The sequence below is a fragment of the Micropterus dolomieu genome, linkage group LG04 (assembly GCF_021292245.1).
Source record: "Micropterus dolomieu isolate WLL.071019.BEF.003 ecotype Adirondacks linkage group LG04, ASM2129224v1, whole genome shotgun sequence".
Taxonomy (NCBI): Eukaryota; Metazoa; Chordata; class Actinopteri; order Centrarchiformes; family Centrarchidae; genus Micropterus; species Micropterus dolomieu.
The window spans coordinates 33057925-33080774 of NC_060153.1; the positions used below are offsets into that span (position 1 = coordinate 33057925).

At 42.0% G+C, this 22850-nt stretch overlaps 1 protein-coding gene across 1 annotated transcript in view; it reads right to left on the minus strand.

The window, feature by feature from the left end:
* The window catches only part of ttbk1a (tau tubulin kinase 1a), a 64445-nt gene extending 43457 nt beyond the window's left edge, over positions 1 to 20988 (minus strand). Inside the window, exons 1-6 of the mRNA XM_046047829.1 lie at positions 20862 to 20988; positions 13671 to 13829; positions 10865 to 11012; positions 7661 to 7734; positions 6370 to 6510; positions 3693 to 3797 (exon numbers count right to left, since the gene is read on the minus strand). Coding sequence (XP_045903785.1) covers positions 3693 to 3797; positions 6370 to 6510; positions 7661 to 7734; positions 10865 to 11012; positions 13671 to 13778 — 576 coding nt within the window. The 5' untranslated portion in view covers positions 13779 to 13829; positions 20862 to 20988. The remainder of the gene's footprint in view (positions 1 to 3692; positions 3798 to 6369; positions 6511 to 7660; positions 7735 to 10864; positions 11013 to 13670; positions 13830 to 20861) is intronic.
* Between the last annotated feature and the right edge of the window lie 1862 nt (positions 20989 to 22850).

The following is a 22850-nucleotide window of genomic DNA, read 5'->3' on the forward strand; positions in this document are numbered from 1 at the left end:
ATTAGATCTAGCATAGATTAGAACTCGCATAGATTAGAACTCGCATAGATTAGAACTCGCATAGATTAGATCTAGCATAGATTAGATCTAGCATAGATTAGATCTAGCATAGATTAGAACTCGCGTAGATTAGAACTCGCATAGATTAGAACTAGCATAGATTAGAACTCGCATAGATTAGATCTCGCATAGATTAGAACTCGCATAGATAGATTAGAACTCGCATAGATTAGAACTCGCATAGATAGATTAGAACTCGCATAGATTAGATCTCGCATAGATTAGAACTCGCATAGATTAGAACTCGCATAGATTAGAACTCGCATAGATAGATTAGAACTCGCATAGATTAGATCTAGCATAGATTAGAACTCGCATAGATTAGAACTCGCATAGATAGATTAGAACTCGCATAGATTAAAACTCGCATAGATAGATTAGAACTCGCATAGATTAAAACTCGCATAGATAGATTAGAACTCGCATAGATTAGATCTAGCATAGATTAGATCTAGCATAGATTAGATCTAGCATAGATTAGAACTCGCATAGATAGATTAGAACTCGCATAGATAGATTAGAACTCGCATAGATTAGATCAGAACTCGCATAGATTAGATCTAGCATAGATTAAAACTCGCATAGATTAAAACTCGCATAGATAGATTAGAACTCGCATAGATTAGATCTAGCATAGATTAGAACTCGCATAGATTAGAACTCGCATAGATTAGAACTCGCATAGATTAGATCTAGCATAGATTAGATCTAGCATAGATAAGATCTAGCCAGGGTCGGACTGGCACAATAATTTAGGCCGGGATTTTGACTCGACCTCAGGCCACTTTGTTCACACAAACCACCAAACCGTTACTTTTACCCCGCGGGGTCGTCGCTTTAGCTGCTTCTAAGCTGCTTAGATCGTTAATACAAATATTAATGTTTAAACAAATGATCAATATGTCAGTGTGGACATGCTGCACATCATTAGTTTCAGTTCATTTAACGGAAACAACGAGCCCCAAAGTCTAATTCTTATAGCTTTAGCGCTGTAACCTGCCTGGCTACAAGAGAGGAAAAGAGAAAAGTGCTGACTCCCTAAGTAATCTTCCTTCAGTCTGTGAGGGTCCGCCGATCAAAAGAATCAGCTTTTCATAAAAATGAATCCACGTTGTGAATCCTGTCATGTGAAGTCCGTCGCTCTCTGTCTGCTAACTTCTGCCACACTTCTCTCATCCTGCAACCCAGTTGTTGTTTATGTTATGTTGCTGCCTTCAAAATAAAAGCCCGTAAGCCGTCTGTCAGAGCTAAAACAGAATGAATGACGTGTATTTGATATTATTATTTATCATAGTAGTTTCAGTTTTGTGCTAAACGAATTAAAGGCCCGTCCCAAATATAGGCCGGGTCAAATCAGTGATTCTTGCAAATAAAAGGGCTATTATTCAAAGTTTTACGGTAGTAGCCTAAGTCCGACCCTCAGATTTCCCATGATGCATAGCGGTGGAAGGAGTTTTGTTAAAATTTGCTCATAAGTTTGCCATTTGTTTGAAATACAAATGTGACTTTATGATTAACCTGTTAACACTCCAGCGGCGACAGCTCGGTCTGTGCACACAGCTGCTATGTTAACTTCACGCTCATATGATCCACCGTCTGAAAGCTGAAGTCCTCGTGATTCGACCAACGCAAACCATTTCAAGATACCGTCACCACAGCGCGTCCAATCAGCGCCTCTGTCAGACCAGCCAGGACGATCAAAAGTGACGCGACTCACCGATGAAGCCTCACAGTAACTTAATCCACCGATCGATTATATTCCAACAGAAACGCTGTCAAAGGTCCAGACGATCCAATCCAGTAAAGACATTTAGTCCAAAACACATGATTCCATCAGTAAATCCTCAGGGCTGCCGCATCGCTTCAGATCTGCCGGCAGACGCGGCTCGTACGTCATTATAACCAGAATAACTCTGATCTGAATGTAAACAGCTACGACAGCTTGTATTCAGATTAGCCGCTGAACTCTGACCTTTTCGACTGACAGCTGATCCGACCCAATAGGAGCTCACATGTCCCTTTCGCAGCCTCCAGCAGCCAATGAGAGCCCGCGCTGTGAGGAAGGGCCCCGTTATTTCCTGGGCAGGCCGAGCCAATAGAGCCGATGACTGGCGCTTCCTGTAGCCAATAAGATTCTGAAAATAACGACATCCAGCTTTAAGCAGGAAGTTCACGCGTCTGCGTGGAGCTGCCGGCTGATACGGAGCGACGACGACGCAGCAGCCGCCTGCCGCCAAGGGGGCGGGGCTGTTTTAGAAAAAACACGCTGAGACAGACACTCAGAAAAACCTGTGGAAAACATTTTTCATGGTGTTGGTATGAAATATAAACTTGTTCTAGGTAAGGTTTCTGCTGCAGCCTACAGTGTTTCCCAGCTGAAGCTGTCTGCAGGCATCTGTTACTATTTTCAAGCAGAAATGAAAAATATTTTAGTGTGTTTAAACTTATACTCCAGATGGTTCAAGAACTACATTAGGTTTACTTTGGATCTGCCTTGAAGAGGTTAATGTATTTTAAAACCTGTCTGCTTAGAATATAATGTTTTTGTAGGTAATTGTCATTGTTGTGGTGGTTTTACCTTCGAAACCAGGAGTGAAGGGACTTTTTCATTTGATAAGAACAGCAAGTGTGAGTCTAGTGGTGCGAGTGAAGGGGGAGCGCTGTCTAGATGCAATTTTGTGACACAGTAAAAAGGTGAGGAGAGGTCAAGAGAGGAGATAAGAAACAAGAGAGGAGGAGGCTGCCAGTAAATGGAAGCAGCTCACGCACTCGCTGGTCTAAAAATATCTCAGCCTGGTGGAGAGACATCATAACTGAATGAGAGAGAGAGAGACTAACAGCAGACCTGATGGTTGACTGACGACCAATAACGTCATCTAGAGGCATTTTCACAATAAAAGCCTTCTTTCCATTCAACCCCCTTTAAGCAGCATCAGCTGAAACAATAAGACCTGATCAGTCCTTATTGATTCCTGTGAATCACTGACACATTCAGGACGTCTGGCTGTAATGTGCTGCAGTGCAGCGAACACACCCCGTCCCTCCGTCACACTTTTATTTAGTTTATTTTTTAAGCAGCTTTAAGGAGACTGAACCACAGATAACAGTACGTGTTGTGTATGGGAGACATTTCCTACCAAAACATTATGAGATTATACATGTAAAGAAATTATGCAAAAACAAAAACGATTAAAATATAAAATAATAACAAATAAAGACGTATGTTTTTTTGGATTTAAAATCTTTGTCTCAATACGGCGTAAAGAGATTTCAATCACATTTTTTTATTCAGTTTCTCACAATACTAATAATTAAAATCATAGAATTTAGAAATCAAAAGACGGCCTTTTATCTAATGATGATGAAAATATAAATCATTAATTTATATTCTGTTTCTAATTTTCATCTAAGTTTCCTTTTTTGTAATCCTGTCTTTTTACTCCAGTTTTATAAAATGTTCTTGTTTTTCAAAAGCCACTGTTGTGATTCGCTATCTCAAGTCTCGGTGAGTAAAAATCATTTTTATTTTTATTATTTCTGAATGTTCATCCATTTATGTGGGTCTTCCGTACCACAACAGTCTGGAGTCACTTGTTACCGTCAGTGTGGATGTTGTGAACAAAGTTTCTTACCGGTCGGACCTCTCCGGTGGTGTTGGTGTACTGCCGCGCCAGACCGAAGTCTAGCATGTAGCACTTCCTGTAGGTGGAGGGAAGCCGGCCCATCGCAAAGTTTGACTGCAGGAACAAAAAGGAAACGAATCAACTTTTGCACGTACGGTTAGATTTTCAAAATAAAAAGTGGTTAACGTTGGGAAACGTCACAGTGTGGTTACGTAAAGTCAACGAAAATACTTATGTTTAGGAAAAGATCAGGGTTTGGGTTTTATAGGGGAGACACGCCACTCATCCTCAGTACAACTCTAGGGGGAAAGCCCGTAACGGCAAAGATGGCGGCTATCCCGCCCCTCCCGCTAGAAAGCCAATCGGCCGCTTTTGACAGCCAAAGCGGGAAACCTATTTCAGCCAATCGCGTGAGGTGGGGACGCATGTGCAGTAGAAGTAGAACTGGTCGGGAAAAAATGCATTTTAAACCTTATTTTGGGGCAAAGTCATCAAACTTTTTCAGCAATTTCTATCAGATTTTCCTGCTGATTCTATTCATCCAGGTTTTATGTCCCGGTGAGCAGAGAAAGTGCAGTTCTGGCTCTCTCCCCGTTCATTCAGATAGGAACCTGGTCTTGTTAGTCTGAAATAGCTGCCGGGAGGCGTTGCCAAGATGGCGGCCTAGTGCCATGATAAACGTCGGCCTCTTGGGGTGAAAGCCCCAGTTTCTGACCCGTCCGTCCACCCCAACCACCTCCTGACTCTGACTTTTCTTCTATTTATTCTAGCCCTACTTGTAGCGTTGAACTCTGGGAAAGACAATCGGCTCGTTTTCCCGCCTGTATATTTAAGTCAGTGTTGTTCCCTTGTCTTTTGTCGTCTTGTCTTCGTCTCTTGTCCGGCGTCCCTGCCTGCCTCCTGTGGAACTGGATTTGTCTGCCTTGTGTTCTGGGTTTGGGTCCAAATCCTTTGTTTTTACGGCTGCAAACAAGGAGACACTAGACAAGAAAGCTGAACTCACGCCGGATGCTTGAATCCTTTTTACAGATAGAACCTCTCTACGTTTAAGAAGTAAATAAAGTAAATGCTTGTAGTAGAGTTTTTGTTTTACTGACTCAGTACACAGTCCATGTAAAGACAAGACTGCAGGTCACGCCTGCGAGAGTGAACTGAACCAAACCACAGCGGGAGAATCTGAATAAAAAACTACTTTTTGTGACGAACATGAAAAACGTTCAGTTGAGTTCAAGTGGATCTCAGTGTGTGAAATGTGATTGCTCCTCCACTGTCAACACCGAGTCCTGATCCAGACTGAACTGAGCTAGCGAAGCCGAGGCGAAGCAGACGGTCTGACCTTCCCGATCCACAACACTCATCAGTGTTTGTCCTCCAGCTTTTGTTCCAGCTCTGCTCCTTATTATGTAAATATATTCAGCACCGTGCCCCGAAATCCTCTTAACCCCCACTCCTGTCCTCCCCGTTACCAGCTTCTGTTCAACGTTCAGACCTTCGTGCATCTTTCATATTCTGAAGTTCCCAAAACATAAAACCAAATAAAACTTTAAATTTTGTCTGTGGACCTGGATGACGGTCATAGTTATCCAAGGAAGGTTAAAATTAAGGGCAGCTGGACTTGGTTGAAGATACTTAGGGTGCGGTTCGCCTGTGGTGTGAAAGCACACGAACCAACCGCAGGATTTTATGATTATGCAAATCATTCCCTGATTAATAGGTCAATAGCTGTTTGAAAAGGGGCCAGTTCTCTTTGTAGCCTACTTTGAGTCCATAAAACATTTGTGACGGCAATAAGCCCCGAATTATTACTGACAAGACGCCTCGCCTCTGTCCTGTTTTTACCTCATTATTCATAATATGTGGTCAATTTGGGGTCTAAAATTACTAATCGTGCTTATAAGAACTTATTTCTTCATGAGCTCTTTGCGATTCAGATCAGAAACGTTAAAGTGCTGCGCAAACTTCTGTCACTTCAGAGGTTTGATTTCCCCACGTGGGTCCTGATGATGCAGGGTGAGCTGTCCAATCAACAAGCTACCTGTCAGTCTGCGTAACGTCATGGTTACTCCTCTTGGTTCGTTTGTAAACCTGTATCAATTTTTTTTCACTTGGTCCGGACCAAATGGACCAAACTACAGGTGGGAAACCCCCCTCAACTGAGAGGCTTCTTCATTTCTGACTGGCTGGCAGCTATTTAACCTTTGTGGGGTCGTTTTCAAGACGATCGATGCCGCTGGTTCGTTAGTGCTCCTGGCTGTTGTAACGACAGTCGTTATGGTCGTTAGAGCCACCCGAGGACGAGTTACATCCATCGTTGGCATCTTCACTCTACACTTTAACAAACGTTCACTTTTGGCCTCAGGTCAGGCTGTAAACGATGGTCGTTCAGACTTGGATCTCCAATGAACATCACCCAGGAGCACTAATGAACCGACAGTATCCATCATCTTCACGACGACTCCGCAGAAGATAAACAGCTGAGTTTTCCTACCAGTCGGTCAGAACTGACGAAACCTCCAAACGTCTTTGAGTATCTTCAATCGAGTCCACTTGCTCTTGATTCTAACCTTCCTTGGACTTCAAATTAAAACCCCCCATAAACAAGATCACAGACTGCCAACCCCCCCCCCACCACAGAAGAAAACAACAACCTCATTGGCCCTTTAAAGAAAAGCTGCGTTCACCGTACCGGTTTGATGTCGCGATGCAGGAAGCCCACAGAGTGGATGGCTTCGATGGACTCCAGGATCTGCTTCCCGAGCCGCAAGGTGGTGCTCATGGTGAAGGTTCCTCGGGGCTGACTCCTCCGCAGGTCGGCCAGGTTACGACCCTGCAACGCAATCATTAAACAACATGAGGAGGAAGTGTAGAGGAAGTAAACTGTGATGGTGCACCACTTGTTTCTGGGAGATGCATGGTGTTTGTAACAGGGTTCTATGGAAAAACTCCCTGGAAACAGTCAAAATGTAAACATGGCCAAAGCATGGAGACTGCCTGGGTATATCTTTATAAATTTTATCTGTATAACTGTTGTATTTTAGTTTTTTCATCAAATGTTCAGCTCCAGTTGTAGTCAGGGTGTCGTAGAAGACATTCAGGTGCATTATTATCTGCACGATCTTGGTTATGATGTGATGCTGCCTTTGAAATTTAAATGTTATAAGGCCGAGGATGAAAATGTCACATTATCCCTTATTGCATCTGCACTTACTCTGGAATAGTAACATAAATATGTTTACCTACAACGCATTCATATTCCTGAGCTTCTGACCTATCAAAGGAGACCAGAAATATGCATGTGGACCTGATGGCTGAGCAGTTAATCCTGATTCAGTTTGGGTGTGTTAGTTTTTTCATGGGGACAGGGGCAGCGGAGGATTTTTACATTTGAACTGCTTTTGCCCAAAAATATAAGCGGGAGATCCTGAAGAGCCTTTTACATGTTTAAAAGAGTCAACAAAATGAAATAAGGGTTATCAGACAGGTGGGACCAAGTCATTGTTTCACAAGTCAGACGGAAAGCACGAGACACATCAAGTTGACGGATCCCATTCATTTTGTATGGAGAGCAGGTGATCTGGCAAGCTGAGATAAACACGAGTCGTTGCCGCCAGGAATTTTGGGCCCCATGACAAAAAATCAAATTGGGCCCACATTGCATGTGATATATACGTATATACTGTGATATACACAGTATATATATTAAATTACCTACAGTTCTGTATCACCGCCACTTGATTACAAACATTAGATATGATAGATTTTTTTTGTTTGTGTACAAGCTTCTCAAATAAATTGGCCTTCATGATGGGAAGAATAAAGTCTGTATCTACAGATGTCATTTAACGGCCATAATTCAGTCTAAATGAACGTATCAAACTGGATTATTTTAATATTGTCTGTAACTTACATGCAGGCTGAGGTAAGGTAATTTATATCCTTCACAATAAAAGCCTCATTCTGTAGTCGTCCACGCTCACCTGAAGCTGCATGACCACGTAGTTGAATTTGTCGTTTCTCCCGCAGCCAATGAACTTGCAGACGTGGTTTTTACCTGGAAAGAAAAGGAAAATATTGTATGTAGAGATGTATTTCTAGTTATCTTAGTAGCGTATTACCCAGCAGGCACTCTGTTTGCATTAAATCTCTGCAGAAACCTGTCGGGATAAAAATAAAGATGTTTCCAGCAGTGCTGGCCGAGACTTCTTGCAGCTGGAGAAACTCAGCAGGACAGTTAGTTTCTTTTGAAGGTCACCATTAAATAACCCGGCTGAATCCCTGCCAGTAACTAAGGATGAGATCGCCTCTTCGGTGCAGGTTTGTAGAGTTTATTTCACACACAAAGTAAGTGTGAGGGTGTGGCAGAAGCCTGTAATGACTTATACATTATGTACAGCCATACGAAATCAACAATACGTTTTAAATATTGGCATAAAAAATTTTTTAGAAGTAAAGTTAAAAATGCAGTGAAGCGGGAGCGATTGCTTTATTTAGAGCAGAGTGATCATTACTGAGCTTTTTGTAAACAGACGACACTGATGAATCGATTAATGCTAATTTTTATTCCATGATATTTAATAGAAAACTGACCACAGGATGTTTTATACAAAAGGAAGACGCAGCTTCCTGTCCTGGTAATCTTTGGGGTTGAACTGCTGCTCAAACAAAACCAAGTTGAGCTCCAGAAAATCTATTTCATTGTGACAGTAATGGTCAGGCAGCCCAAATCTGTTAATTAAAAAACTCTGCTCCTGATATTTAGTTTCTATAATTCTACTAAACTGATGCACCTGAGCCTCGGTTTAAATAACTCTCCTGGCTGAAAGCTCCAGAATCTAGTAGGTTAAGAAAGCATGTTGAGGAACATGAAGAGTGACCGGTCCTCAGCTGGAAGCTCGAGCTGCAGTGACTCAGTGAAAGCAAACCGACCAATCGCTGCTGTAGTTCACCAGTGATATAACACTGTTACGCAATCTCTATCATCATTTATCTCTAGCATTAAATCCAACATGTGGAAGGCTGGAGGACTTTAAAACATCACAAACAGGAAGAACTACTTTGGTTCTTGTGACTCGAACGTCTCAGATGACAGAGCTGTTCCAGTTCTCCAGACAGAGCCAAGAGGCAACAGCTGGAACTACAAAACCCAGAAACACTGTGCAGCGTCAGTGAACTACGACCTCCTGTCTGTCAGTGAACATCGACGCTAAAGGGCTGACTTACAAAGAAAGAGACACCAAACATCAAATTGTTGCTCTCCAGGTTCTGACTTCAGTTTGAATCCGTCACATCCTGTTCAGGAACTGATTTCCCTTCCAGCTGGATTTCATTTCAACAACACAAACAGGATGTTTTTAGCCAAAACCTCCGACCCGTCCATCCTGAAAGTTTAAAACTAGAGTTGCAGATATTATCAGCCGATATGAGCTAACTGCCGATAAATCGGTACGGGAGTTTATATCAGCCGAGAAACAACGATTAAAAAAGAAACGGAGAGACGAAGATACATCCTTCAATCCAACCCGTTCTCACCCCCCGACTCGCCACATATGGACACATTGTCAAGACCCATCGGCGTCAGTTTGTAACGACCTGGGGATCCATTTAACGCCATACTTCAGCGCAGGGGGGGAAGCCCTGTAGCGTTGGTTCGTATCCCAGGTGAAACAAAAAGTCAACATTAAATATTTTTATTGAAATTACGCGAGTTACATAAATTGCTTAAGTTACACAAGTTAACTGATGTACGAAGTTATTTTAACCCAAACCATGATCTTTTCCGAACCTTAATCAAGTAGTTTTTGTGCCTAAACACAACCAAACTACAACATTTCACAACTTTAATAACATGCCCTTTCAAAATGGCGCTGGCGTTTTATTTTGATGTCTAACCAAACATTGCATATTCATTGTTGCTAAGCGTTGCTAACTTGAGTGCGGAGCCCTAAACGTCTAAAAATCACGTTGTTCAATCACGTTATGAGTGTTGTTGCATAGTTAGTCCAACAGAGGGCGCTCTGCAACACGTGTTGATGATGAACGCCACGAATCCACCACAAAACACAGAAATCAGCTGACCTTTAGTTAAAAGTACTATTTATAGCTATGAAAAAAACATTTTTTTAAACTGCGTTATGTCGTGTTTACTTGGTGAGGTCTCATAACTACACCAGGTACACCAGGTACCGTCACAAAGCTGGTGTCACCAGAGCACCCAGTTATCCCAGTGGGCGAGTCGCTCGGTGGCCGCTTGATGTCAGCAGCTGGAGCGGCGAGACAGAAGACCGTAGGTAGAAGATAAGGAGGTTGTGGGTTTGGCTAGCTGGCTTTATTAGCTCTACCAGGTGCTTTTTGTTGAAATATTTTATAAAATCGACGTGCTCGTCAGTTTCACTTTTCCTCAACTGATGAATCAAAGCCTGCATGGGGCGGGACATAAAAACGCGAGTGACGTGCTACAAATGTTGAACTCATTCTGCATGAATGGTTTTTAGTTTGTTAGATTTGGCTTATTATTTGAATTGGTTGGCATTTATCTATATATTTATGAAATGTAAAGTTTGGTTTTGGGATTATTATTATTATTATTTTTGTTATTGTTGTATTTTGCACGCTATTGGCACCTGCGCAGGGACTGCAGATGGGAATTAGCTTTTAGCTAAATCTGGTACAGTACTGTGCATTGTCCCGGTTAAATAAATAAATAAGATTTAACTTTTTATCTAATGTCATTATAAAAGCTTCGACAGATTTTTAAGGCCAATGCCGAGTTTACCTATCCAAGGGTCTTCACTTCCATATTTTTCACATCATAGCTGAACACAAAGAGAAGGAGCACACACGTAGTATAAATATGTGTATAGTAAATAGTTTGTTAAACTGTGTGTTACTTGAATATTTTTCAGTGTGCTCCTTGGGGGAACAGGTTAGCGAAGAGCCCTGTACACAAAACAGACATCAGGGATAATCGCTGTTTATGTTAAGATTTTAAAATCTTAAAAAAATCAAAATCAGTCGGGCTCTATTTAAAACCCCACAATTTACTTACCCTTTAGCCCCACCAGCTCTGTTCCCTTTTTACTGAATAAAATAAAAAATAAAACACATTTCCCAACAAAAACATCAAACTAACGCTCGGATCTCATCGCCTGAAATGGTTTAAATGTGTGTTGACGGCGTCTCACCCTGCAGCTTCTTCAGCACCGCCACCTCCATCTTCAGCACCTGCTTGGGCTGCTGGGCCGACTCCACCTTCAGCGCCACGTTCTCCCGCGTCAGCAGGTCCAAGGCCTCGTAGATCTCCCCGAACCCGCCTCCACCGATCTTCTTCAGCTGGGACACAGGAGGCAGGACAGACTCTGGATCAGTTCATCTCTCCAACATCAACCAAACACAGGAATAAAATCTCTTCTGGTTTCAGCAGCCAGTTTCCTTCAAATAGTTCGTCCCTGTATCTTCCTATCCTTCCCTCTCTCCACTCTTTTTCTCTGAGATTATTAATAAAAATAAGAAACATTTAATAATGGACACATTATTAATGGATCACTGTTGTTGATAGACTGACAAACCCCACATCATCAGTTCCTCCTGTCCGCCAACTCAATGACTTGGGTGAAAAAGTTCGACTCACCTGAGCCTCTGTATAAGACGTTAACGAGTTTGTCCAGGCTTCCCATAATGACACATATGACCGTTAGCTAGGGCTGAACGATTCAGGAAAAAAATCTAATTGCAATAAAAGGTTTGGTATCTTTCGATATCGATAATTATCACGATAAGTCAAAAAATCGTTATTTCTTCCAAGTTTAAAGGCTGATGAGTGAAAGTTGAAGAACCCAGATAGTTAATTGTGGTTTAAACTCTTCTTTGTGGTCAGAACAAACACTTGATTACAATCTGTGGATCACTTCACAAATCTGAGGCAGAAAATTCAAAACCATTAAGATAAAAATGCACGAGTAAAATTAAGTGAAAGCTTTTTTTCAGTCATTTTTTCTCAACAAAATAAACATCGGTCCCTAATAAAATAAAATAAATACCATAAATAAGTAAGTAAATAAGTAACCTCTTTTAGCCTCAGTACTATATAACCACAGGCCCATATCAAAACGTACCTTTTTTAGGAAAGATCATTGAAAAAGGTTATTTTTCAGGAACTTTACACTTTTCTGGTGCAAAACACTTCTTTTGATGCCTTTCAGACTGGACTTCGAACGCACCACAGCACTGTCAAAGTTTTAAACCATTCATCTGAGCAGTGACATAAATGTCGGATTTGGTATTTCTGGATCTCAAAGCTGCATTCGACACTCCTGACCATAAGATGCTGCTCCAGAGGCTACTACTACTACTTTCTGACACTATGCTAAACTGGTTCAAATTATAGCGACAAGATAGGGACGACTTTCTGTCAGCTGGTAATCATGAATCTGAGCCAACAAAAATCACATGTGGAGTTCCTCCAGGTTCCATTTACAGGCCCCTTCCTCAGATTATGGGACATCTTATGCAGATGACACCCAACTCTACAGAACAGTGTCACAGTGTCAACCACATGACTGCGGTCCTTTACGTTTGCTGAGTAAGTGCGTTTTAAAAGAGTGGATGTGCCAGAACTTTCCACGAAGAAGAAAGATTACAGTCGGTGTTCACCTCAAATCCAAGACACTAAAAGCCAGAACTCCTGGTGAAGATATGGACTTAAATTTCAACAGCTGCATAAAGACAAAACAAAATTAAAGGATAGACGAACATGTTTCTTCCCAGCAGGCAAGTTCTCCACAGGTCTTAGTAGTAAGAAATCAATCCTCTGAGAGGACCACATTACACCGGTCCTTAAATCACTTCACTGGCTTCCTGTGAGTCAAAGGGAAGATTTTAAAATCCTAACACTGAATGGTCTCAAGCCTGAATAAGTCTCTGAGTTACCAGCTGGGTGTGAAGCAAACAGAGCCCTCAGGTCATCTGCAGCAGCATATGAAGCAGCTTTTGGTTTCTATGCTCTCCACCTGAGGAACAAGCTTATTATATTTGCTTTAACTTTAGTTTTTATTGTCTTTTAAATGCAACTTTTTCCAGATGCACAAGTGAAACCACAAAGTAAGAGAGAAGAAGATCTGTTTTTTAAGCAGTAATTAATTGATTAGAAAATACAGAAATCATTTATTTAGAGAACTTCCCCTTTTCAGTTTATTGTGTATACAGTATATATTATATATATATAATATAGTGTGAGTGTGTTGAATCTCGGCGTTTCAGTGGACAGTAAATTGATCAGTGAAGTGTGCAAACAGCCTGCAGGCTCAATGCTGCAATCTGATTGGCTGAGACAGGAGCTGCATTATGTAACTTCTTTTTTCAGAAACCAAAGCACCACAGCGCCGGTTTATATATTATATATAATCTGTTTTAGTCACATGTTCTTTACACGTATCTAGTCAAAGGTGTGTTCAGTTCAGGTGGTGGAGCTGAGAGCAGCGACTGTCTGCTGCAGAGTCTTATAATTTTTATGGGATTTAGAGATGAGAAAGAGTTTCGACTGTGATGGATTCCTGATCTGCAGCCTGGCTGGACTCACCTCAGGTCCACAGACCTTTAACCTTGTGAATATAAAAATATATTATTTAGGTAGATGGAATGAGGATTGTTCCTCTCCCAGTACATTTTCTCTTTTGTCCTTTACTGAGAGTGCACTGGTAGCTGGAGAGGTGCCAGTTCATCCTCTGCTGCACAGCGTCCGCCCCCTGCTCCCAATTAGGATGGGTTATGTGCATAATTGAATGTGATCAATAAAGATGATTATTATAATTTTATGTCATTTGTTTGATGGCTTTTACAAAATAAATTAAAATTATAAATTAAAATACAGAAACAATACAATTTCTTAAAAAATAGCACAATGAAAGTTCTAACAGTAAAATCTGAAATAAAACAGATGAATTTTAATAAGCTTTTAAAGCTGCACAGCAGAAGCTGATCTTCCCGACTCACCACTTTCCAGCGGTCTTTGACCATGCAGTTTGGCGGCAGGATGTCGGCCTGCTCGGACGTCCCGTTCATGTTGGCGTTGTCCTGGAGGCCGGGGACTAGGCACTGCATCTGCCAGCCAGACAGAACACGAGCAGCTCCCAGCTTAAAAGAGCCATTTATCTGTGAGGACAGGGGGAGGGGGAGGGGAGAAAACAGAAGGGGGGGGGGAGGCAGAACAGTCAGTGGATTAAAACCAGCACCTTGTTACTGGGAGGCTCCCAGTCTAACCACACCTCTGAGCAGTCCAGTATAACAACAGGCATTAGAGATGGCTGGCTGCCATTAGAAGCCATTCTTCAGCTGGATCAGGCTACAGGCCGGTGGGGTGGGGGGGTTTGGGTTAGGGGGTGTGATGGTATTTGCAGTAACTGCAGCAAATATCATGTGTGCAGAGGAAGCAGCTGGACGCTCTGCGCTCATCCTGACTGCAGCTGCAGGCACGATGCTGCGACGGCCCGGCGGCCACCGACTCCACCGAACCATCAGACATCAGCACATCTGAACTAACAACCATCAGCACGGCTCAGCTACACGATCTACGAGCTCTGAAGGGACTCAGACAGAACCAGAACAGTCTTTAACCTTATTTTACTGCACGTTAAAGGAACCATCTGACACTCAGTGAAGTCCTCTTCTTCTCTTTACCTCTGAGAGTCAGATGTTCAGCTCGATGCCACTCTCATGTCTGTACACTAAACATGAAGCTAAAGCCAGCAGCCAGTTAGCTTAGCTTAGCATTAAAGACAGGAAACGGGTGGAAACAGCTAGCCTGGCTCTGTCTAAAGCTCCCTGATTAACATGTTGTCTCTCATTTGTTTCACCTCCACAAAAAAAACTAAGTACAAAAACAAGAATTAATCTTTTTACGGAGTTCAGTTTCAGTTAGCAGTCATTGTTTAATGCTAAGCTAAGCTAACCAGCTGTTTGGCTGTTGCTTCATATTTAGTGTTAAGACATAAGAGTGGCATCAAGCTGAACATCTGACTCTCAGAGAGAAAGCATGACGAGGATTTCAAATTAATCAAGGCAACTGATTCTGAAAATGGTTGAACCTCAATACTTTATCAAAAACTGTGAATTAATGAAAGCTGGTGTCAAATGTCTGCAGTCCAAAAGTTCAGCAAGGCTTTACCTTACAAGTCTGTCATTTCTTAGAGACAGAGGTTCATCTTCAGAGAGAAAAGACTTGTTTTGGTGTTTTATCAGCAGCGAAAGCAAACAGCAGCCAGATTCATTTTGGAGCGCAGTGATAAATAACGCGTATTTAGGTATTTGTTTCGTCAAAGAAGCTAGCCACCAAGTTGGTCGTTTTTTTGGTTTTGTTTTTGCCCTGAATACGGCCTGGCAGGTAGTGTGCACTCCTTCCCAACAAGCTCCATAAAATGAAAAAGTTTGATGGAGTCGATGTTTGATGGTCTGGGTCGAAGGTTAGAAACGGATTTCTGAGAGCGCATTCAAACCAGAACAGTTTGGTCAGGACCAAATACAATGTTGATTTTTGCCCTTTTTGCAAGTGAACCGGAATTTGTATACAAAACCACACGTGTGCTAAAGTCATCTATTCATTGGAAAGAAATTGTGCAGCGGGGAAAAGTAGAAAGCAAATTGAACTATATCATATAACGAACCGTACAGAGACCATCTTTTAGCCGGGTCTCGGTACGGTGGTTTGGTTTGCACCTGAGTGCGACTGCTGTATTCACACCTGCGCAAATGATCCACATCCAGGCGGGAAAACGAACTCTAGTGCGGTTCAATCAAACCAAACAAAACGGGTACACCATGAGATTTGATTTGGAGGAGCTTGTTGGGAACCGATCGGCCCTGGAGTGATCTCTGCCTGAGAGGACGACTTCAGGGGAAAGAAGTCCCACAGGCCTTTACATGTTTGGAAAACGTTGACTTGTTGAGGTCTGTGTTTGAGACTATTTGACCTGAGCTCAAAGAGGTTACACTACACTTTAATGTTTTATATGAAAAAGGTGTTTCTGATTTTTTTGGCCGCAGCGAAGGCTGAAACGTGGACGCTCCTGCTAACAGGTGGGGAGTGGCTGAAACTGGGTTCTAATTCCACGTAAGTACTGAAAACCTGGTGGAGCCGATTAGCCTGAACTAGACAACGATCAACTCCTGAACAGTGAGTATGGATCAGTAGTGGCCCTGTTCAGCAGGCCGGTGCCTGAAAGTACATCCTTCTGTAACCACCGGTCACCTTAACGCGGACCTGGACTCTGATACAACATATCTGCCATGAATGGTTATCAGGCTCCAGCGGATCCGTGGGGTAATTTTAAAGTGATGCATGTCAGTCCTCAAACCATGCTGTTCTGCATGCAAGGCCACGGGCCGTCATCAGTGCATGCAGAGCTCAGGCGGACTGCAGGTATAATGAAGAGCGTCCGCTGGGCTTCCAGTCAGACCAGCTCTGACAGAGGACTGGACGGACTGGGGAGGAGGCTTCTCTGCACCTGCAGTGATACAGCTCTGTTACACAGCAGCACAATCATCATCATCAGCTGACCAGCAGCTGGGAGTCACTGTAACACTGGAGATGTAGTGAAACCTGCTGCAGGCCTCAACACGCTGCTGAGCCGCCAATCACTGCAGAGGGCGGGACCACAGAGTTCCCCTGACTACACCGCAACAGCCTAGAGAGTAACCGGCCAATCAGATCTGCTATAATATACTAATACAATAGTATAATATATTGTTATTTATTGCAGTAGAGAGCTCAACAGAGGTATGATCTAAGCAGCTCAGGCAGGTGAAGTCACACCTGGCCAGTAAAAGGTTCAGGTTTCTAAGTGCGACCAGGCTTTTAATTGAAGTTTTATGGTATATCTGAGCCATCACACTCCCGGGGAACCCGGTAGATCCGACGCTGCTGGACACCCGAGCTTTGACTGCAGGCAGGGACAAAGCTTGACGTGTCGACGACGACGCAAACTACAATTCATCAAAAATGAGAAGGATTCAGTTCAAGAAGAAGCTAAACTATCGTTAGGTTGGAAGTCCGTGGAAAAGGTATCACTCGCAACGGTTTATGGGATGAGTAGTTCCTTCACTCATTTAAATAATTATTTTGTACAGTCTGTACCTCGTTTTTCTTTTAGTTTTTTTTTTTGCTTCTATTCAGATTTTTTATGGTCAGGATTAATTTAGTAGCAGGTTGGATCGTTTCAAGGCCTAAAACTCTTTATATAAGAAAAGTCAATGGATTAAATAGTTGGGGGATTTACTTGGAACTGGAGCCGTATAAAAAGTGTTCGGCCACTGTTGAGCTCTACAGTTAGCATAGAGGACAGTTTAATATTCTAATATTCTAAATATACAGTATCTCACAAAAGTGAGTCCACCCCTCACATCTTTGTAAATATCTGATTCTATCTTTTCATGTTTCAACACTGAAGAAATGACTCTTTGCTCCAGTGTTCAGCTGGTATAACAGTGTAAATCTGCTGTGGCCTCAAAATAACACATCACACAGCCGTTAATGTCTAAACCGCTGGCAACAAAAGAGACTAATGACTTAAAAAATGTATAATATGATATATACAGCACAGTGTAGTACAGTATAACATAGTGTAGTATGGTATTTGTACATGTAGCATAGCATAATAAAAGTTTGTATATAGTATTTGCACTACAGAAAAATAGGTTTATATGAATACTATTTTATTATCAGTTTAAGTAATATATCAGTATATTAAAGTACAGTATAGTATTTGTACATACAGTAGTATAGCAATGTATATATGTGTGTATATTATTATCAAAACCAATGTACGAGACGGTATAGTTTTATATAGATAAAGTACAGTATATATATATATATATATATATATATATATATATATATATATATGGTGTTTTATACTATTGTATTTTTGCACTGTAGTGTAGCAAAGCATAGGTAAGTAGAGTATACTACTTATATAGTACAATATGTAGTATACTATATATAAACACATGTTCAGGATGAATACAAACAGGGATTATAGACACAATGCTAGAAATAAATAATCTTAAATTATTGGCCCATGGTTGACCCCTGACCCCTGACCTATAGGACGGTATTATTATTATTATATAGAGATGTTGAGAATGAACAGTGGAGTGTAGAAGAGAGGAACTCTGTGGTCCAGCAGCGTCTCAGCAGCAGATCAGAGAGAAACATCCTGACAGACACGTCTGCCCTTCTTCTTCTTCTTCTTCTTCTTTGCCTACAAACTCTTACGGGGGTGGGGGAGAGGAGAAGGGGGGGGGGGGGGGTGCTCTGCCAGAAGCCAGATTTGCATCATTCCACTTTTGACCCGATGAAGTCAGTCAGAGCTCACCATAGTTCTGAGCTCCCGGAAAACCTGACGGCTTACAACAAATCCTGAGCGGGACAAAGCCCTTCCTGTTCCTGTGTTAGCCTACAAGCCAAAACAGAGGGCACAGTTAACCAAGACAGCGAGGAAGACGAGGACGGCGACCGGTCCGACCTGCACACACACGCTCAAACAGTGACATCACAGAGGGGGGCGGAGCATGGAAGGGCGGGCCTTCATACACCGAGAACAGCAGCTTCAGATTCTGGTGTCTCCAACGCACCTGGATTCATCCACCTGGTTCACCTGAAGCCACGTTCACAGAGACACTGCGAGGTCACGCTGAAGGCTAAAGGCGCTTTGGTGACCCCGTTTCCTGTAGCGCCACCCTCGGGACACACGTCACACTGTTTGTCATGTGTAATAATCATATAAAGTTTAAACCTTTAGTCTGGTTCAGGTTTGCCAAGATAGAAAAATAAGAAACGCTACATATCACTGAACACTGCCAAGACAGAAGGAGTCAACGTTTGCTGCTTCGTCTCGTCAAAGGCTAACTACTGTTACAGTCGAGCTAACCGCTAGCACGCTAGCCAGCGGGGAACATGTTAACACTAGCCAAACAGAATATTCCTCGGAGCTTCTTTTTGTTTTCTGTGTTCTCAAACCGTTACCTCCCCCTGACGTGTTCTCTGGATTATCCATTGTGTTAAAGAGGTCATATTCTGCTTTTTCCATTTTCCTTTATTGTGGTATATGTTTTTTTTGTGCATGTAACAGGTTTGCAAAGTTAAAAAAAGCCCAAAGGGAGTTCCCGTCTCCCACAGAAAACTCTGCTCCTGAACTGAACACAGCTGCGTTGTAGTCCAGCCTTTACTTCCGTAACTTCTCTGCATCACTACCTAGCGGCTAGCGTGGCTCGCCCTCAAACTAAGCTAGTTAAATATTAAATTAAAATTATACTAAAATGTTATGAAAGATAAATGTGTTACGGATTAATAACCAAACATTCCCAACTCGTCACAACCCTTGGCGTCGCTTTTAAACATCCTTCGGCGTAATTTATGGATGCATAGCCACGTCGTAAAAACAAAACGACTGGTTTAAATTGTGAATGTTGTTCACATTCTTAAATGGTTCGGTCGGGTTTAGGCACCAAAAGTACTTTAGTTAAGTTAGGTCAAGAAAAACATCACGGTTTGGTTTCCTTACGTGACTTTACTTACGTACGTTAAGGAACTTTACTTACGTAACATGTATCAAATAAAACCACTAACAGTTGACTAGCGGTGGGAATCGCAGGGTACCTCACGATACGATACCCGGCTCTCGACACCGATAATATCACGATACAGCAATTCTGCGATAATCGATATATCGCTAGACAATCCTAAAATGATACATCACGATATCTGTCCATTACCGCAAATCCAAACTGTTAGCAAACAGCACAATTCTGCAGCACAAGTTTTTCCGTCCGTAAATTAAAACTACAGAGAAACTATGGAAGTATTATAAAAACATGTGTGTTTATGTAACTTTGTGCGCTGTTGCTTTGTGCCGGGGCACAGCGATGTGGTCGTGTTGCGATTGTTTTGGTGGACGTCGCGATATGACTGGGATGCTGTTTGGCGATGTCGTGATCTCGGTGGCGTTCTAATGAACTAGCCTTAGCAAATGTATTAATTACTGTATTGTTATTAACCCTGACCTGCCAACAGGACTGCAGATGCGAATTAGCTTGAAGCTATAATCTGGTACAGTGCATCAAATGGTAACGTTTGTGTTTTACCGTACGCTGTCCCTTTTAAATTAAATAAACAACAATTCTTTACAAAAGGCACATAAAAATGCAAATTCACTGAATTCACTGAATTACAAAATGGGCAGAATGTGACCTCTTTAAGAAAATCACAGAGTTACTGAAACGACCTCTCTGACCTACGGCCGCCTAGCTCTGTCGCTAACGGGACGAGCAGCTCGCAGTTTAACGCCGTATCAGCGCGACGTCCTCCCGTCAGGGTCCAGATGTTGTGATGCGTTACATAAAAATACCAGAAAGCTAAACATTTAAATATGTAAAGTAAGATTATTAAACACTGTAATTTCAATGTGATTATCTTTATGTACTTTATTCTAAATTACTTTATTTCTTCTGTGTTTGTGTCAAGAAAAATCTGAACGTAATAAATTAAAAAAACAACAAACACTGACGGCTCAGATTCACAAAATTACACCAAATAAAATTCAAGTTTCTAAAAAAGGATTGTTATTGTTGATGGTTTTCACACTGTGTAAATTATTTATGAGCTGTGTCATGTGACTCTGCTGTGTATGTAAAAATAACAAATATATATAAATATAAAAAATAATTGATCTGGTAATAAAAAAAGAAAAGGCAATCTTAAATTTACAACAACAAACGCTGGCTGCTCAGAAACAATAAAGAACACACCATTAAATTAAAGTTAAATCAGCTTTAAACATAAAAAATGTTTGTTGTTTTCTTGATATTTAAAATAATAAAATTCATAAATATAAATAATAATCCCCCCCCCCCATATTGAATCTTTTCCTCTCTGCAGTGCACAGTCATGGGTCCGCTGTGCGCATGCGCACCATCACATCCCAATCAATAAATCTGACCCGGGTTATGGATCAAAGATCGGTCCCGTGACCCCCTCGGTCCTGGTCTACATGCCCACCAGGCCACGTTTTGATCAAACATCCCTGATACGGATCAATAATAAATTCACTTCCGTTCACGCATCACTGCGGGACTCACACACACCCACTGATCTCTGTAGTCCGGACCAGAGCTGGTCCGGATCAGGCCTACCTGGCGCACCGTCCGCTCCTTTTCCGCCTTTTGGGAATCTTCATCTGGGATTTTATTTCGGCACAAAACGTCCTGGTCCAGAAAACCCACCGTTCCTGTAAAGGGGGGCCGGGGTTTGGGCCTCAGACTCCCGCAGGACTACACCACCATTTAATTCTCCTCTAACAGTCCCCGATATCAAACCAGACCGGGTCCGTCCTCAGCAGAGCAGACCCGCTGCAGGACCGGGACGCACCGGGTCCAGAAAGAAACGAAATAATAGATGTTACCCCCCCCCCCTCTGAGTCCAGGAGCGCTCGTTAAAGCCTGTCCGGGTCCGCTGCAGCTGGGGAGGAGGAGGAGGAGGTGGAGGAGGAGGGTGGGAGGATGCGGACCGGTCCTCCTCCTGATGGACCGGGTCTGGGACTCAATCCCGGCACAAACCCAAATCCAGAAGCCCGGCTGAGGCTGACCCGGGCCGTCTCTCTGAGGCGGTCTGTGGGTGTCGGGTTCTCCGGCTCCAGCCTGTTTGTCCGCACTGCAGCTCCGCATCCACCCGCGTCAACCGCATCACGCAGCACAACATCCGGCTGTGACTTTCACAATAAAACGCCTCCGTGAACAAAGAACAACCGGAAGTTTGGTTTCTTTTACTTTGTTAATTTAATCAATATTTTAATATTGTTTAAATGTATATAATGTTTATTTTAAACAATAAATCCACCAGCTGCTGAGTTAAAAAACACCGGAAGTCAAAGGGTTTTACAGCCTAACCAGTCATTTCAAAGTAAAAGTATTTCTTTGTATTTACAGACAAAGAGTTTTTGTCTTCTAAGGAGATCCGAATAAAAATGTGATTTCCTGTTTTAGCGATATATAAATATTCACATTGATAATATCTGACAGATGAATTGTATAGCTGCTGATTCGGCTCCTACGAACCCGACAAATCCATCCTCATATCGCTCCGTTTCAGTTTTCGGAGCTTGATTTGAATATTTTTTGAGAATTTTTGTAAAATCTTTCTCGTCCACAAGAGTGCCGAGTTTTCAGAAGACATGCATGTGTACTTTTTACTTTACATTAATACTGCGTTAATACTTCTTCCTCTTCTTTATTTTCTCAGCTTCCAACAACCTGATGAAGGTCTGGTCCTCTGATGGAGCAGGGAGACTGAAGCAGCTGCAGTTTACTCATCGTCTTAACATGAATATATTTATATATATCCACGCAGCTGTTTCAGACTTTCACAATAAAAGACTGCTCATACTTCCCGATCATTTATTGATCACCCGCTTCAGAGCTGTGACATCACTTCCTCTTCAGGGGATAATGAACGCTAAACTGAGCAGATGTTAATAATCCTGCAGGCTGCAGTACTGCGAGGTACATTTACTTAAGTGTACAATTTGGCAGTACTATATACACTTTACTTGAGTGTTTTTATTTGAAGCCACTAAATACATAAAGCTGAGAATACTTGTGTACTTTTACTGCTGACACTTTAACTACATGAAGCTGAGAATACTTGTGTACTTTTACTGCTGACACTTTAACTACATGAAGCTGAGAATACTTGTGTACTTTTACTGCTGACACTTTAACTACATGAAGCTGAGAATACTTGTGTACTTTTACTGCTGACACTTTAACTACATGAAGCTGAGAATACTTGTGTACTTTTACTGCTGACACTTTAACTACATGAAGCTGAGAATACTTGTGTACTTTTACTGCTGATACTTTAACTACATGAAGCTGAGAATACTTGTGTACTTTTACTGCTGACACTTTAACTACATGAAGCTGAGAATACTTGTGTACTTTTACTGCTGACACTTTAACTACATGAAGCTGAGAATACTTGTGTACTTTTACTGCTGATACTTTAACTACATGAAGCTGAGAATACTTGTGTACTTTTACTGCTGATACTTTAACTACATGAAGCTGAGAATACTTGTGTACTTTTACTGCTGATACTTTAACGACATGAAGCTGAGAATACTT